At 58.3% G+C, this 14,788-nt stretch overlaps 1 protein-coding gene across 4 annotated transcripts in view; it reads right to left on the reverse strand.

The window, feature by feature from the left end:
* KIF17 (kinesin family member 17) overlaps positions 1 to 14,788 on the reverse strand; it is a 47,880-nt gene that overhangs the window by 18,327 nt on the left and 14,765 nt on the right. For 2 of the 4 annotated variants that reach the window (XM_043573949.1, XM_043573948.1), the window contains exons 5-12: positions 14,116 to 14,568; positions 10,267 to 10,376; positions 6,296 to 6,443; positions 4,191 to 4,744; positions 3,120 to 3,206; positions 2,640 to 2,738; positions 1,800 to 2,011; positions 11 to 242 (exon numbers count right to left, since the gene is read on the reverse strand). In XM_043573949.1, coding sequence (XP_043429884.1) covers positions 11 to 242; positions 1,800 to 2,011; positions 2,640 to 2,738; positions 3,120 to 3,206; positions 4,191 to 4,744; positions 6,296 to 6,443; positions 10,267 to 10,376; positions 14,116 to 14,568 — 1,895 coding nt within the window. The remainder of the gene's footprint in view (positions 1 to 10; positions 243 to 1,799; positions 2,012 to 2,639; positions 2,739 to 3,119; positions 3,207 to 4,190; positions 4,745 to 6,295; positions 6,444 to 10,266; positions 10,377 to 14,115; positions 14,569 to 14,788) is intronic. The other 2 variants (XM_043573950.1, XM_043573951.1) reach the window with 2 other exon arrangements.

A 14,788-nucleotide genomic window follows, 5' to 3' on the forward strand; every position in this document is an offset into this window, starting at 1 on the left:
GGGGCCTCACCTTCCTCTGTATCTTCTCCAGCAGCTTGCTCTTGGCGCGCACCTCCTCCTGGATGGAGTCGTAGACGTTGAGCAGCACCCAGTCCCCGCCGTCCTCATCCGAGTTCTGCAAGGCTGCCACCAGCTGCCTTTTGCGCTCGTCCGCATACCGCTTCCTCCGCTTGTGCCTCTCCTTCAGGTCCTTGTTCTTGGCCTGCTCCCCGCCGACCACCTGCTGCTCCAACAGCTGCAGACTGCCGGGCACAGAGAAGAAAGCACACGTGACGGTATCTGGCCATCGCCGCGCCCTTGCTGTCCAGCGGGACATCTCAGAGTCCATGCAACAACCCGTCGCACAGATGGACACAGGTTCAGAGAGGCCAAGCCTCTGGCCAGGGTCGGAACCAGGGGTCCAAGCAGATCTGCCCAAGTCCAAGCCCGTGCGCTCAACTGCACGACAGGACGGACGAGAATCTCCCTGCGGATCCAGAGCCAACCCACCCGCCACCCGCCAGGGGCCTCCCAGGGCCCATGGTTTTCCCCCAGTACAGCAGGCTCGCAGCCGTGCGCCCCGGCGACCTGCACGATTAGAGTAGCCCTGAGATGGGAACAACATTCAGCGCATCCGGGCAGGCGCTTCATCATCTCCCTCTGCGGCCCCCCAACCCACTCACTCCAGCGTCACTCGCTGCTTGTCCTCCAAACAGCCAGGCTGTCCCCTGCGCTGCACTCTCGTGCTGCCTGGGGCTGTGCCCTGTATCCCAAAGGCCACCCTGAGGCATCTGTCCTGCAAACCTCACTCAGGTGTAGCTGAGCAAAACTACTCGAAGAAACAGAAGAAGCCTTCCCTGACCATCCTCCAGACCACACCCTGAACACCGTCACATGTGCTGAGTGTTCCCTTGGTGCCCGAAGCTGGGTCTCTGCAGGCAGTGTCTCCTTGGACCCTCGTGACGAGCTTCTCAAGAAGCCGAGGCACAGGGAGGCTTAAAGTTGGCCCCAGGAGGTAGTGGGAGGTAGTGGTGGAGGCGGACGGGAACCAAGGCAGGCGACTGCACAACCACTTGCTTTTCTTTGCTACAGAAGCTGGCCCTCCCTGGGCCTGGGTATCTGCCTCCCCCTGGACCGTGAGCCCCTTGAAAGCCAAGTCAGCAGCTCGTTCTTCCTTGCGCCTGGTGCCCGGCACGTAGTTGCTGCTCAGTTCACCTCTGAACTGTGGCCTGTGGGATGGAGTTTGCCACCACTAGGAGGAGGCTGAGCCCCTGACCACGGTGCTGACTTTGTCACAGAGGTGGGCCTGACATTATTCACATTCACAGAAGTGAGAACCAAGGCTCGGAAATGTTAAGTGATTTGCACGGAGGGAAGAAAGCCCAGCTCCCCAGGCGGCAGCGGCTGAGGGCGTTTGGGGTGGCCAGTCCTAGGTGTGACATCGGGAGGGCACTGGAGGCTCGCTGGGAGCTGAGGAAAGCCTGCATCATCCTGCCCTGGGATTCCTGAAACCTGATAGCCAGGCCCTGCGGATGCCAGGCAGACAACAGTCCCCTCCCTTCCTCCTGGAGCAGGTGCCTGAGGTGGTCTGGTGGCGTCCGTGCAGCTCCCCGAGCAGAGCCCTGCCCGCCCCGCTGATCAGCACCATCCCTGCCCCTCTGCTCCTGGACAGAGGATCGGGGCGTGTCCGGCCTCGGTCAGGAGGGGATCTGGATGGGGGCTCAGTGAAGACTCTCTGGGCACCCCCGCCCCCATGCCCAGGACATAGCTCCGTCCTGCTCCGCCACGGGGTCCCGCCAGCCCCAAGCACCAGCACTTACCGGGCAAGCACCTGCTGCTGGTCCACGGCGGGCAGCAGGTCGTCGGTCAGCACCGCCACCTCCATGCCCACACTGTCCCTTCTCACGCTCGTCATGACCAGCGAGGGCTGAGGCTGAGCCTCCAAGGCCCCCCAGGCCTCAGCCTCGGCCCCTACGCCAGGCTCTGCTGCCGACACCACCTCCTCGGCCATTTCTGGACCCTGGTCAACCTCCTGAGCACAAAGAGAAACCAAAGTGGAGGCAGAGAAGCCGGCCCCGGGACACCGGCTCACAGCGGCCTCAATCCCAGATGGCGGCGTCTGGGTCCCTCGCGATCTGGGATGGGTCGCTTCTGGTTTGGAGGCACCCAGTTGTACAAAAATGCGCCCAGTTGGGTTCCTACTGCCACCATTTCTTCCAACACCCCGAAACAGTCTTGCTCTTTTGCCCCTGAAGACCCAGGCTCTCCACGGCAGCCAGGCAGTTTTCTCCAAATATGTACCAATCCCAGCCCTTTCCCAAAGAGAACCGTTTACAGATTCGCAGTGCGTTTGCAGTTAAATCCTGTTTCCATAGCCTTCAGGCCCCCAGTGCCTCTCCCTGCCTCACCCCCCCCACCCCCCGCCCCACCTCTCTCCACCCCCTCACCCTGCTGCTTCTCTGGCCTCATTTTCCCATTGCTAAGAAAGTCGAGATGTTCCCAGCCACAGGACTTTGGCACAGGCCATCCCCCCAGGCTTGATGCTCTGCTCTGGCCCCTTCCTCCTGCTCGGGTCCCATCTCAACGTCACCTTACAGCCAGGGCTCCCCTAGCCACCCCGTGTCACATCTACTGAGAACCTGAAGTGTGCCAGCTCCTACCCAGTGATCCTGTCCAGAGGCTGGCAGATAGTTTTCTCTCTCCACACATGTGGGCAGACTTAAAGCCTTCCCCTCACTCCCTGTGGCCTTTTGTGCTTCCTTAAGCAGAAGAGAAAAGGGCGGGGTCTGAGAGCAGCAGTGTTCAAAACGGGACCGGGCAGTCCCTGCCAGTGCCTGGGGGACCCACGCCCCTGCCCTCAGCACACACTGGGCCTCTGTGCTCTAGATGGGCTTCTGAGGCCAAGGGGAGTCAGAAAGCTGCTAAGCAGTGGCCTCTTAACCACATCAATAATAAGAGATAGGATGGTTCCTCCATTTGTACACCACTTTGCAACAGGCCATCCCTGATAAGCTGGGGGAGGGCTGGGGTCATGGTCCCTGTTTTGTGGTTGAGGACACTGAGGCCCAGAGTGTCACAGGAAGACCCAGGCTCCTGGGATTCCTCCCCCCACCTGAGGGTCGGCCCAGCGGGGAACTCACAGTCTTGAGCAGGAGGTAGTCAGCTGTCTCAGCTTCAGACCTAATGTCACCATGCCCGGGCCCCAGCAGATCCGTCAGGGAGGGGTGCTTGCAGGAGGATGGGGAGTGGCGGGGGGGGGGGGCGGAGGGACAGTGGGCCAGAATCAACCTCAGCTCCCTGACCTCCCCTTCAGTGCCCCACACCCCCAGCCCCAGGCCTCATCAAGCCACCAGTTCCTCCTGCCTGTCACCGCTGAGGGGATGGGTGGGGAGCAGGGGCGAGGAGATGAGAGAACAGGGAAGAGGGAAACGGGGAGGGAGTATGCTCCCCTGTGCTCCCTGCTTGCAATACTCCCGGTGAAACACGCGTCAGCACCCCCATTTTACAGAAGGGGAAACCAAGGCCCAGAAATGTGACTGCCCAAGGCCACACAACTAAGTGAGCGGTAGAGCCGGGATTTAACCCGGGTCTGTCTGACTCAAAGGCCTGCGCTCTTTACACACACACACGCGCACACGCATGTACATGCACATGCAGGCAAGGAAAGGAAAGGAAAGGAAAAGGAAAAGAACAAAGGAAAGAAAAAAGACCAAAAGGGGGAGAAGAGGAAAGGAATCTAAAACATCACAGCGGGTGGAAAGGGGACAGGATGGAAGAGTGGCCCCACCAGATCCCTGGGGGGTCCCTGACTGGTAGCTGCCTTCCCGCAGACCCCAGCCTGCCAGAGCACGAGGGCGGCCAAGGCCTCCTCCAGCTCCTTTGGGCCTGGAAACAGCGTAACCATGGCAACTCAGCAAATCCCCCAAATAGGTGTCCCTCCCTCAGCAGAACGGGTGCCCACCTGGCAAAGCCTCCTGCCTCCCTCCCCCCTCCCCTACCGGCTTACAGAGCATGAGACAGAGCTTCTCCCTTCCTGGACCCCTGAACACTGGTGCCCACGAGCCGCCACCAAGCCAGAGCCACTGCAGAGGTGGCAATGGGGGGCCAGGGCCCCGGAGGTTAGACATCTGCCTGTGCCCAGCGACCTGTGTGCCCCCAGCTGAGCTCTGCCCACTGAGTTTCTGCCTGGCAGCCTGGGTGACATCAGCTACCTGTGCGGGGACCTTGGGTACGTCTGCCAGGGGCACCTCGGCTGCCACCACGGCGGAGGACAGCCTGGCCAGCTTGGCTTCCACCTCGGCAAACGGGTCGTGCAGGCCTGGTAACAGCTCCAGGGCGGTCCGCTGTGGTTCCTCTTCCTCGGGGACGCACCCCTCCTGCAGCAGGGGCCCCGCGGCCTCCTGGCTGAGATACTCGTCTGGGGAATATCTGCCCTTGGCCTCCACCTCGGGCATGAAGAACTCCAGGTCGGAGGGCTCCCGAGGCCCCAGGAAGGCCTCGGACACGGAGATTTCTTCGAGTGCGAAAGACTTGTCAGACCCCAGAGACATGTCAGACTTGGAGGTCTCCACCTCGGGCAGCTCCTCGAAGCTGGGAGAAACCTCAGTCCTGGAGACGCACTCGCCGGGCAGAGTGCGCGGCAGGGAGTAGACCTCGGGTTTCACGGCCGTCTCGTAGTGGAACGTGGGTGAGTCCTCAGACATGTTGGCAAACTCAGCCCTGGACGTGCCCTGGGCCTTGAGGACCCCCGCCTTCAGGACAGCCTCTGCAAATGGAGACTCCCTTTAGTTTCTTTTTTTTTTTTTAATTTTTTTTTTTCAACGTTTATTTATTTTTGGGACAGAGAGAGAGACAGAGCATGAACAGGCGAGGGGCAGAGAGAGAGGGAGACACAGAATTGGAAACAGGCTCCAGGCTCTAAGCCATCAGCCCAGAGCCCCACGCGGGGCTCGAACTCACGGACCGCGAGATCGTGACCTGGCTGAAGTCGGACGCTTAACCGACTGCACCACCCAGGCGCCCCTCCCTTTAGTTTCTTCCAGAGTAGGATGAGGGGCCCCCTGGGAGCCGGCCCACGCACACCATCTCTAAGGGACGGGCTTAACAGAGCCTCCCGGGCCCCCAAATCCTGGCCTCCCATCTCTATCAGAACTCACACCCCATTTCCTTCACCTCTTCCAGGAAGTCTTCCCTGACTGGCACCATGAGCTGTCCATTCTCTGACCTCCCCAGCCACTAGGTGCTCTTACCACCCTGCCTTGGAACCACTCTTATCACATAAGGTGACTGCCCTGTGGGTCTATTGCTGAGAGCTCCTGATCGGCGAGCCGACTTCACACACAGACGCCGAGGGGCCCCTGCAGAGGCACCCAGCTCAGGGCTCTCGTCCACAGGATACACTAGACCCGTGGGAGTTCAGTGAACACTGTGGATGAAGGGTAGAGCAAATAAAATCACTCAGAAGCCTAGTGTTCAAAGCGGACTGGAGGAGCGCTCTGAAGGACAGAAAATGCTAGAACCTGCCCTTCCCCTCTCCTCTGGGTCTGCCAGCCTGCACGAGACTGCAGTCACACAGGCCTCCTCAGGGCTCCCAGCCCATGGGCACTACACCCACCCGCTCCTCTGTCGCTGTGTCCTGATGCTCCCCAAGCCTCAGTTTGCACCCTGGCAACGTGAGGATTCAGTGCATCCTAACTCACTGAGGGGGCACCTGGCACCCAGTAATGCCCCATAAATGGTCCCCACGATTGGCCAATATTGTCATCAATACAAGAAGGATTTTACAGTATTTGGGGGCGTCCTAGGAGGTCTGAGTTGCCTGATGGCACAGGTATTTGAATGATAGTGGTAGGGTGGAACATTCTAGAATGTCAAAAAGACAATGAAAATCTTTAGCAAGGCGCAAGTTCTCACTAGTCACGGAGCCCTTATTTTGGGGTGTGTTTGCTTGGATAACAGATAGGCTCAAAAGGGAGAGAAGACTAGAAAAATACAGAAACCGGGGGAAGGAACTCACCCGTGAAACACGGGTGATAAGTCAACCGAGCCTGAGGCCGAGGCGTCACAGATGCAACGCTGCGTGGGTGAAGAACACTGCCTGGGTTCCAATCCTGACGCCACTTTACCAGCTGTGTAACCACGGACAATTTACTTACCCTCTCTGTGCCTCAGTTTCCTCACCTATAAAGCGAGGCTAATTGTGGTTCCTACCTGGCTGGGCTGTGGTGAGGAGTACCCAGCACTGAGCCCAGTGTGAAGAAAGTGCTCTACAAATGTCAGTTAGTAAAATGGGGAGGGGAGCCAGCTGGCCACCCACCTGTCTCCTTTCGCAGGTTTTCCTCCAGCGCGGACAGCTTCACGTCATACGAGTTGCGCATGGCAGTGATGTCCTCCTCCAGCCGGGCCCTGGACTCCTGCTCCGCCTCGTAGTCGGCCCTCAGCCGGGCCAGGCGCTCCTCGTACTCCTGGGAGTGGGAGGCAATATGGGGGGGGGGGGGGCCGCGTCACATCAGGGGGCCGAAACGCAGCCTTCCGTGTTTCTGTCATTCAAACAGCCCAGGAAATACCGATAAGCCATAAGAACGGAGTTAAAATGGCCTACACGACCCTGGGGTGATTACTGGCTGGTGAAAACCCTTCTGAACTTCACTCTCCTTTTTTAACAGGCTAATTATCTAAGATTTGGCTGTAATCTATCTTTCCACAAAGCAATATATCATGAAGGCCTGTGCAGGTCAATAAATACGTTTTAGCCAAATAGCTCTCAAGCTATCGAGCACGAAATACATTTTTATTTCTCTGCTTCTCCCTCCATCTTTGCTGTCACCGCCAGCTCTGGTCCAAAGAGCCTCCCAGCCCATCCCCCTCCTCCACTCTTGCCCCTGCCCCAAAACTTTCTCCACATGGCACCCTCATTCCCGTCTGTTAGGCCAGGTTTCAACGGCTTCCTATGTTAGAGGACAAAAGTTTCTCCATTTGACCCCAGTCCCCAGTGATCTGGGCCATCTGCCCCTTGACTAGACCTCATTTTTGCCACATTGGGCACACGGGCCACTGTCCATTCCTAGACAGCCCCAGCCCCACATCCTTCCTGCCTCAGGGCCTTTGCCCTTGCTCCCCCACCCCCAGCAAGCTGTTCCTTCAGACTTCAACTCAGTAACACCTCCTCCCAGAGGCCCTCCCTGACCACCCTCTCTGTCACTTCACTGATTTCTTCTTGGCATGGGTCATGAGCTTCCCGTGGTTCTCTCCATTTAGTCGAGTACAGGTTTATCGTCCAGCTCCCCTGCCACACAGCAAGCACTCTCCCCTCAGCGCCTAGCACAGAGGAGGGGCTCGGTGGCTAACCCTTGAACCAGCAAGTGCATCGAGCAGATTGCTGGCCAGTAACCAGACTACTCAGCTGCTGATACACGTCTCCCACAGGCAGGGCTGGGGGTTATGAGCTAATGACAGTACATGACCTTGGGTGTCACGGAGCCACTAGGGGAGAGAGAGCTCCTGTGCCGTGCCCATCTGGCCAGGACCCTTCCAGAATCACAGAACAAGCACAGAATTCTACAACAGTACAGACACTATGACGTGGGCTCTCGGGGAGGAGGGACAGAAGGGGACAGAGGATCATTAAACCGTGACTGCGTGTTCTATGCCACATCTGAGACGCGTTTGAGCCTCAGGGTAGCACACAGGGTTCTGGAGGCCCAGGGAGGTTCCACGGCCTGCCCAGAACCACGCAGCTCTCTGGCGGGGTGGCCACGAGGAGACCTCCTACACCCCGTCCACTTTCTCAGTGTCCCCAGCCCTTGCCCCCAGCTTCCCCCCGGGCCCCACGCGAGACTCGGCCCTCGGCAAGCACCCCTGGCTCCCTCGCCGAGCCCCCTCCATGGCTCCCTCCCAGCGCGGCCCTGGCCCCAGTGAAACCCAGGCCCCAGCCTGGTCACACCTACACACCGGTAACCCCTGGCTGGAGATGCAGGTGTATGCGTGCACACGCGTGCACACGCCCACACACCCATGCCTACACACACGCGCACATGCACGCACACACGTCTACATGCACGAGCACACGTGTGCACGTGCAGGCACGCATAGGCACACATACGGCAGTACCAACTTCTAGTCCCAGTTGTAAATGTGTGACCCCGAACCACAGAGGACCGCTGAGGTGGCCTGATGCCCCCCTGGGTCCTTCCGCTCTCTGACCGCGGCAGCCCTCCACCCCTTCCTCTCTTGAGAACACGGAAGCATGCCCTCGCTTCCCAGCCCACAGCTTCCTGTCATCTCCAGATGGCGCGTCCATCCGAAGCCAAGCCGCCCACTCGGTGACTTTGCTCGTTCAATCCCCACCTCCCTCCTGCACCGCAGACTTCTCTCTCGGTGTGAGGCCTCTGCAGTCACAGAACATATGCCCTGTTCCCTCCAGCACTCAGAACTCCAGGACTCGGTACGTTTTTTCCGTGGCCCCACGCACACCTCCAGCTACAGGGCCCGGCACCGGCAGGGGCTCAATGCCTGCTGATGATTGGGTAGGGGGCTGGAGGGCAAACCCAGCCCCCCAAATCCTGCCTCGTGCCTGTTCCACAGCCCAATGGCGAGAAGACGCCCCTCGGCTCCCCCTCTCACAGCAGCAGGAAAGCTGCTGTTGCACCGTTTCTAGAGGCAAGGACACGGGCTTAGAGAGGTCACAGAGCCCACCGAGAACTGCACTTGCAGAAGGTAAAAGCTGGTCGGACGCTGGGACTCTTCTGGTCCAAACCCCGCCCCGCCCCCGCCCGCTTTCCTGGTGCAGCCGGGAGACTGAGCCCACAGAGTCACATCTCCAGCTCGTGGCTGGGCCCATCCCCAGCCCGGTACCCTCGCCGCCCCACACAGGGGCCACCCCCCTTATCTTGAACATCCTGACTAGCTCTGGAATGGAAAGAAAAGGACAGTTGCAGGCACACAGTAGGTGCTCAATAAATACGAGTCATAAGTGAAATGGGCAGGAAGGAGAGAGGGAAGACAGACACCCTCAGCCCTTCCTCCAAGCGGGGCTCACAGAAGACACACCAGAGCCTGAAAAAAACCTTGGTGGTGGCCTCAGGCGACAGTGCTCTGATGTAGCGTCCGCTGGGTTATACCACGAGGAGGAGGCCAGCCACCCGCACCACCCCAGGAGCTGGGCCCGGAACTCCAGAGATGACCTGACATCCCCACCAGGAGCCTCCAGGCCAGCAGAGGAAGGGCAATGAGCCCTGAGCAACCAGAACCTTCACAGGGGCCAGGACAAAGTCCGTCGGGGGTCACAACTGAGCCTCTCCCCGAGGAGTAAAAGCCTCTGCCTGCCATGAGCAGCCCTTGGGGACTCGGGTGGATTTCTCCCAGTCCTCTAGCCCACAGGACTCAGACTCCCAGGCCTTACCCGATCTGCCCCCCAGAGGCTGGGCCCCAGGCCCCCACAGCCCTGCTGGGGCTCCCAGGGGCCCCAGGGCTGATCCCAACTGAGGTTACAGCCGAGAGGCAGAGGCGTCCAGACCCCCGTCCCTGAAGAGCTGTCCCTGCCCGGCCTCCACCGGGAAAGAGCCAGTGTCCCATCCCCACGCTGAGGTCTCTGAATGGGGCCCTCAACTGGCAGGAATCTCCGGAAACCAGCAGGGCCTACAGTCAGGACAGAGCCTAAACAGGAAGTTAGGAAGCTTTGCCGGGTCTGGCTGTATAAGTCCCCCTCTAGGGATCAGCTCGACACCTGTAAGTCAGTGGATTATTATTACCTGCCCTGCTGGTTCCCAGAGATGCTGGAAGGCACACATGTGGGAGCATGACCCAGGTGCCCCTAGGTGACAGCTTTTTTGGAGAGGCCAGCTCCCCACATATCCACTGGTCAAATGAATGCCTGGGGGCTCCCCACTGCCCACCTGGACTGCCCAGCTCTCGGCCCCTGGCTCATTGGCATCTGCAGAGGGGCCCAACTCCCTTCCACTCTGGCCTCCCCATACCGCGCACCTGGGGACAGCCCATTGCCACCACCTGGAAGGCCTTCTCCACTCCCAGCAACCCAGAGTCACCTCCTCCTGGGGTACTGAGGAGAGACTCCTGCAGACACCCCCACCCCCCTCCCTGCTCTCCCCGTACAGGCCCTGACCTGGAATGGACTGCACTCTGGAGTCAGGCCCCGAGCTGACATCGCAGCCCTGACTCTCCTTAGCGACATGACCTCGGACAAGTCATGGCACCTCTCTGAGCCTCAGCCTTCGGAGCTCCAAGATGGCCCCACCTGCCAGCCATTCTCCCAGCTGCCCAGTGGCTCACCTCCCGAATCAGCTGCTTCTCGGCCTCTGTGTCAGGCTGGATCACAGATGGGGGCACCAGCTTCTCCTCAATCTGGACAGGGTTTAGGGGTACCTGACTGGACAGCAGGGCTGGGAGACAGATGGAAAACGAGGACTGGGACCAAGGTGCACACAGTTTGCAGGAACTAAGCAGAAATCCGTAAGTAGACAACTAAATGCTTATTCGAAACAGACTTCACAGTATTGACTTTATTTGAGGCACGTCTCTACACAAAATGCTAATTTACTCAGTCATTCAACAAGTATTTCTTAAGCACCTGCATGTTCTAGGCACTGGGGAAACGGCATTGACCAAAACAGACAGAACTCCACACCCACATTGGGTTTTCAATTGGAGACAGAAGGCACATAAAATAAATAAGCAAAATGCCAGCACGGTACAAGGGGATGCGCTCTAGAAAGAGAAAGAAAGCAGGGAGGGTGCTCAGGAGTAAGATCCAAGGGGAAGGGTTACAATTTAAACAGCGTGCTCGGGAGGACCGCTCAGACAAGGTAAGGCAAAGGCAGTGACCTGAAGGAAGCGGTAGAGAGAAGAAGGCAGAGATCTTGGGGAAGAGCTTTCCAGACAGAAGGGAGCAGTGAGTGCAAAGGTCCTGTGGCGGACGAGAGCCTGGACTGTTCCAGAAACGGCCAGGAAGCCAGTGTGGCTGGAGTGGAGCAAGGAAGGGAGAGAATGGGTGATGAGGAGGTCAAGAGGGAACGGGGTGGATCGTGGGGTCGCTGGAAGCTGCGCTGAGGGCTTTGGCTTTGACTCGGGTAAACGGGCCGCCGAGGGTTTGCGCAGGGCAATAAAAGGACTTGCGTTTGAACAGGACCTCCCAGGCTGCTGTGTGGGGATGCACGGAGGGGCATAAGGGCAGACTCTGGGATACCTGCCGGGGTGTGGGTGTGCTTTGCAGTAATTCGGGTAGGAGACGTTAGCGACTCAGGGGACAGCAGTTGACAGATTCTAGACACATCTTAAAGGTAGAAACCAGCTCTACTGCTGGATCGGATGCAGGTTGGAGCGAAAACGAGAAACCAAGGGCGACCCCAGGGTTTCTGGCTTGAACACTCGGAAGGGGAGTGTTGTCATCACCTGAGTGATGACACTAAACAGCTAGCTATTCAAGTCCGGAATGCAGAGGCCACTGTGTAGCAATTGGTTGTGTTTTGGTTTTTTGGTTTTTTTACATATTCTGTACTTTGTGATATTTGACATCGTGGGGGACTTGCCAGCCAGGGAGAGACGGCCCCTCGCGGGGCCAGCTAATTCCTAGAGTCAACAACCTGCCAGTCGTTATTAGCCCACCTTTCACGTGCCAACCAAGCACCGCCAAGTCCACACCACACCCCCCTTCTATTTCGCAGTCCCAGCCGGGCTCCCCCTGCCCTAAACCCCTGAGGGCCAGGACTAGATGAGCAGGGACTGCCCCTGAGCCCCAACCCACGGGAATTATTCAATTTTTTATAATTTTTTAATGTTTATTTTTGAGAGACAAAGTGCGAGCTGAGGAGGGGCAGAGAGAGAGGGAGGCACAGAGTCCGACGCGGGGCTCAAACTCATGAATACAAGACCATGACCTGAGCTGAAGTTGGACACTTAACTGAGCCACTGGGCGTCCCGGAACTATTCAAACGAGCCACTACGCGGCTGCTCCCGCCCTGCCTTCCCCACAGAAACGCCAGTGACGGCTCCAAATCCAGCTCTGCACTGGATCCCCTTGCTCCTCCCTGGCTCCTGACCAACACCAGTGCCTCCCCCTGTGGCCCCATGTGGTGTTCCCCGTCTCTCCATCATGAGTAACACCGGCCTCTCCGAGCTCCCACTCAGTCTCCTTTATGAATTAAGACCTCAACACAAGTCCCATGGCCAAGTTGAAGGGCCACATGTGAGCCAGGGGCACAGAGGTGGCATTTAAAGCCACCTTGGGAATGAGCATGGAGAGAGGTGACAATGGAGGACCGACCCTAGTGAGCCTGCAGGGCGGTAGGGAGAGGGAGCACTGACGAGCAGCAGTAGAGGGAGGAGGGCACCGGTCACAGGGCATCAAGGAGGAGGGAGGGGATGGGGCATCTGGGTGACTCAGGTGGTTGAGCATCTGACTTCGGCTCAGGTCATATCTTGTGGTTCGTGAGTTAGAGCCCCACGTTGGGCTCCGCGTACAGCCCGCTTAAGATTTTCTCTCCCCCCACCGCTCTACCCCTCCTCCTCTCTCAAAAATAAAACAAACATTAAAAATAAAAAGGAGGAGGGAGGGGGTTGGCTAAGTGAGCTGACACCGGAGGCCTGCCTGAGGCAGGATCCCCCGACTGAACAACTGGGAGGACAGGAGGACGACGAGGGCAGGCTCATTGTGTCGGGCCTCAGGGCCTGCCCACGCTAGGTGCAAGGAAGAGCAACGGGGCTGGGGAAAGACACGGGTGTTTCAAGTTTGGCTGAAGACAGAAACAGGCCAGGAACCACAGGGCTGAGGGCTGCGGCTGATGGGAACTGCCGAGGCACAGGTCCACACACAGGAGGGTGCTCAGTGAGCTTTGAATGGATGGGTGGGGGGATGAGTGGAAGCACAGATAAAAAGAATGGATGATAGCATGGAATGAACCAGCGGGTGGGTGTATGGATGGTAGGATGGATGGGACAGGTAGACAGAATGCGTTGATGGATGGGCGGATTAAACGGATGGTTGCTGAGTAGATGGTTAAGTGGGTAGATGGATAAATAATGGAGTGGGGTGGGAGGGTGGGTAGGTAGATGGAAGGTAGGTAGATGAATGAGTAAATGGGTAGATGGATGGATGGATGGATGGACAAATGGGTAGATAAGTAAGTGGATGGGTAGATGGCTGGGTGGGTGGGTGGATGGATGGATGGATGGATGGATGGATGGATGGATGGATAGATGAGTGGATGGGTAGATGGGTGGATGGATGAGTGGCTGGCTGGGTAGGTATATGGACGGATGGATGGTTAGATGGATGAGTGGATGGATGAGTGGATGAACGGGTATGTAGAATGGATGGACAGAAGGAAGGTGGGTGGGGAGATGATGAATGAACAGATGGACTCAGGCTCTTTTGTGCTCCCTTCCCCAAGGGTAAACAAAACCCTGGAGTTTGCAAGGACCCCGCAAGGCCTGTGCTGCAGGTACAGATTTCTACTTGCCAGATGACAGCCAAACACCTGGGTGTGAGAGCTGCAATCACAAGGTGCCTAAGTGGGAGAGGGGGTGGGACATGGGGGAGTGAGTCACCCGGCTGCTAAGCAGCACAGCATCACGATGCTGCCACAGAGACAGGCGGGAGACAGGTGGGATGGTGGATGTGCAGCCTGGAGGCGGGAGCAGGTAACAGAGCCTTCAGCTGACAGAACAGGCCAGACGGACCTCTTCCCGAGTCCGTCAGTGAGCAGACACCGTCCGGCCGTCACACCAGGGCTCTCTCTAACTGTTCAAAAGCTATGTGGGGTGCCTGGGTGGCTCAGTCGCTTAAACCTCCAACTTTGGTTCAGGTCATGATCTCACGGTTCATGGGTTCGAGCCCTGCGTCGGGCTCTGTGCTGACAGCTCAGAGCCTGGAACCTGCTTCGGATTCTGTGTCTCCCTCTCTCTCTGCCCCTCCCCTGCTCACACTCTGTCTGTCTCTCTCCCTCAAAAATAAATAAACATTAAAAATTTTTGTTTTCAAAAAGCTATGCTGGCAGGAAGTGGAGAGGAGATGGGGCCCTGCTTCCGCGTCTCTCAGATGGGAAGCCGGAGGCAGAAGACAAAGGGAGGGAGCCTTTCTCCTCAGTCCGGGCCCTTCCTGCCCCTCCTCCCCCAGCTGCGCACCTGACAGGTTGTCGGGGCTCATCTGCTGGGCCAGAATCGCCTTGAGCTTCTTGATCTCCTGCTGGTACTCGCGCAGGAGGGCATCCTTGGGGTCCTCGTTGATGCGTGGCTTGTTCCTGATGTTCTTGGCCCGGTTGGCGTAGCGCAGCGTGCTGAGCGTCTCGTCGTAGTTGTTGTCTGCAGGTGACAGGCAGGCCACCATCAGCGTCTTCGTGTTGCCCCCCAGCGAGTCCTGCAGCAGCCGAGTCAGCTTCGAGTCCCGGTAGGGGATGTGTTTACAGCGCCCATCCACCAAGGCCGAGATGACGTTGCCCAGTGCCGACAGCGACAGGTTGATCTTGGTGGCCTCCTTGAGCCGCTCCCCCGTGGCACCCGTCTTGGACTGCCGCTCGCTGCCCGCCAGGTCCACCAGGTTCAGCTTGCCTGCCCGGAGGTGGTCCTTGCCCCGCTCGTCTGCAGACGGACCGGGCAGAGGGGGAGGGCACTTAGCCACCAGGCACTGAGCGCTCTCACCTGCCGAGGGTCTCGCGTTAGCACATAGGAGTCCCATGAAAGAGGCACAATTACTGTCCCCATCTTCCAGATGAGGAAACTGAGGCTCAGAAAGGGCATTTAACTTGCCCTAGGTCACACTGCTGCTAAGCGGTGGATCCAAGATCAGAATACAGGGCTG

The sequence above is a fragment of the Prionailurus bengalensis genome, chromosome C1 (assembly GCF_016509475.1).
Source record: "Prionailurus bengalensis isolate Pbe53 chromosome C1, Fcat_Pben_1.1_paternal_pri, whole genome shotgun sequence".
NCBI classification, from domain to species: Eukaryota; Metazoa; Chordata; class Mammalia; order Carnivora; family Felidae; genus Prionailurus; species Prionailurus bengalensis.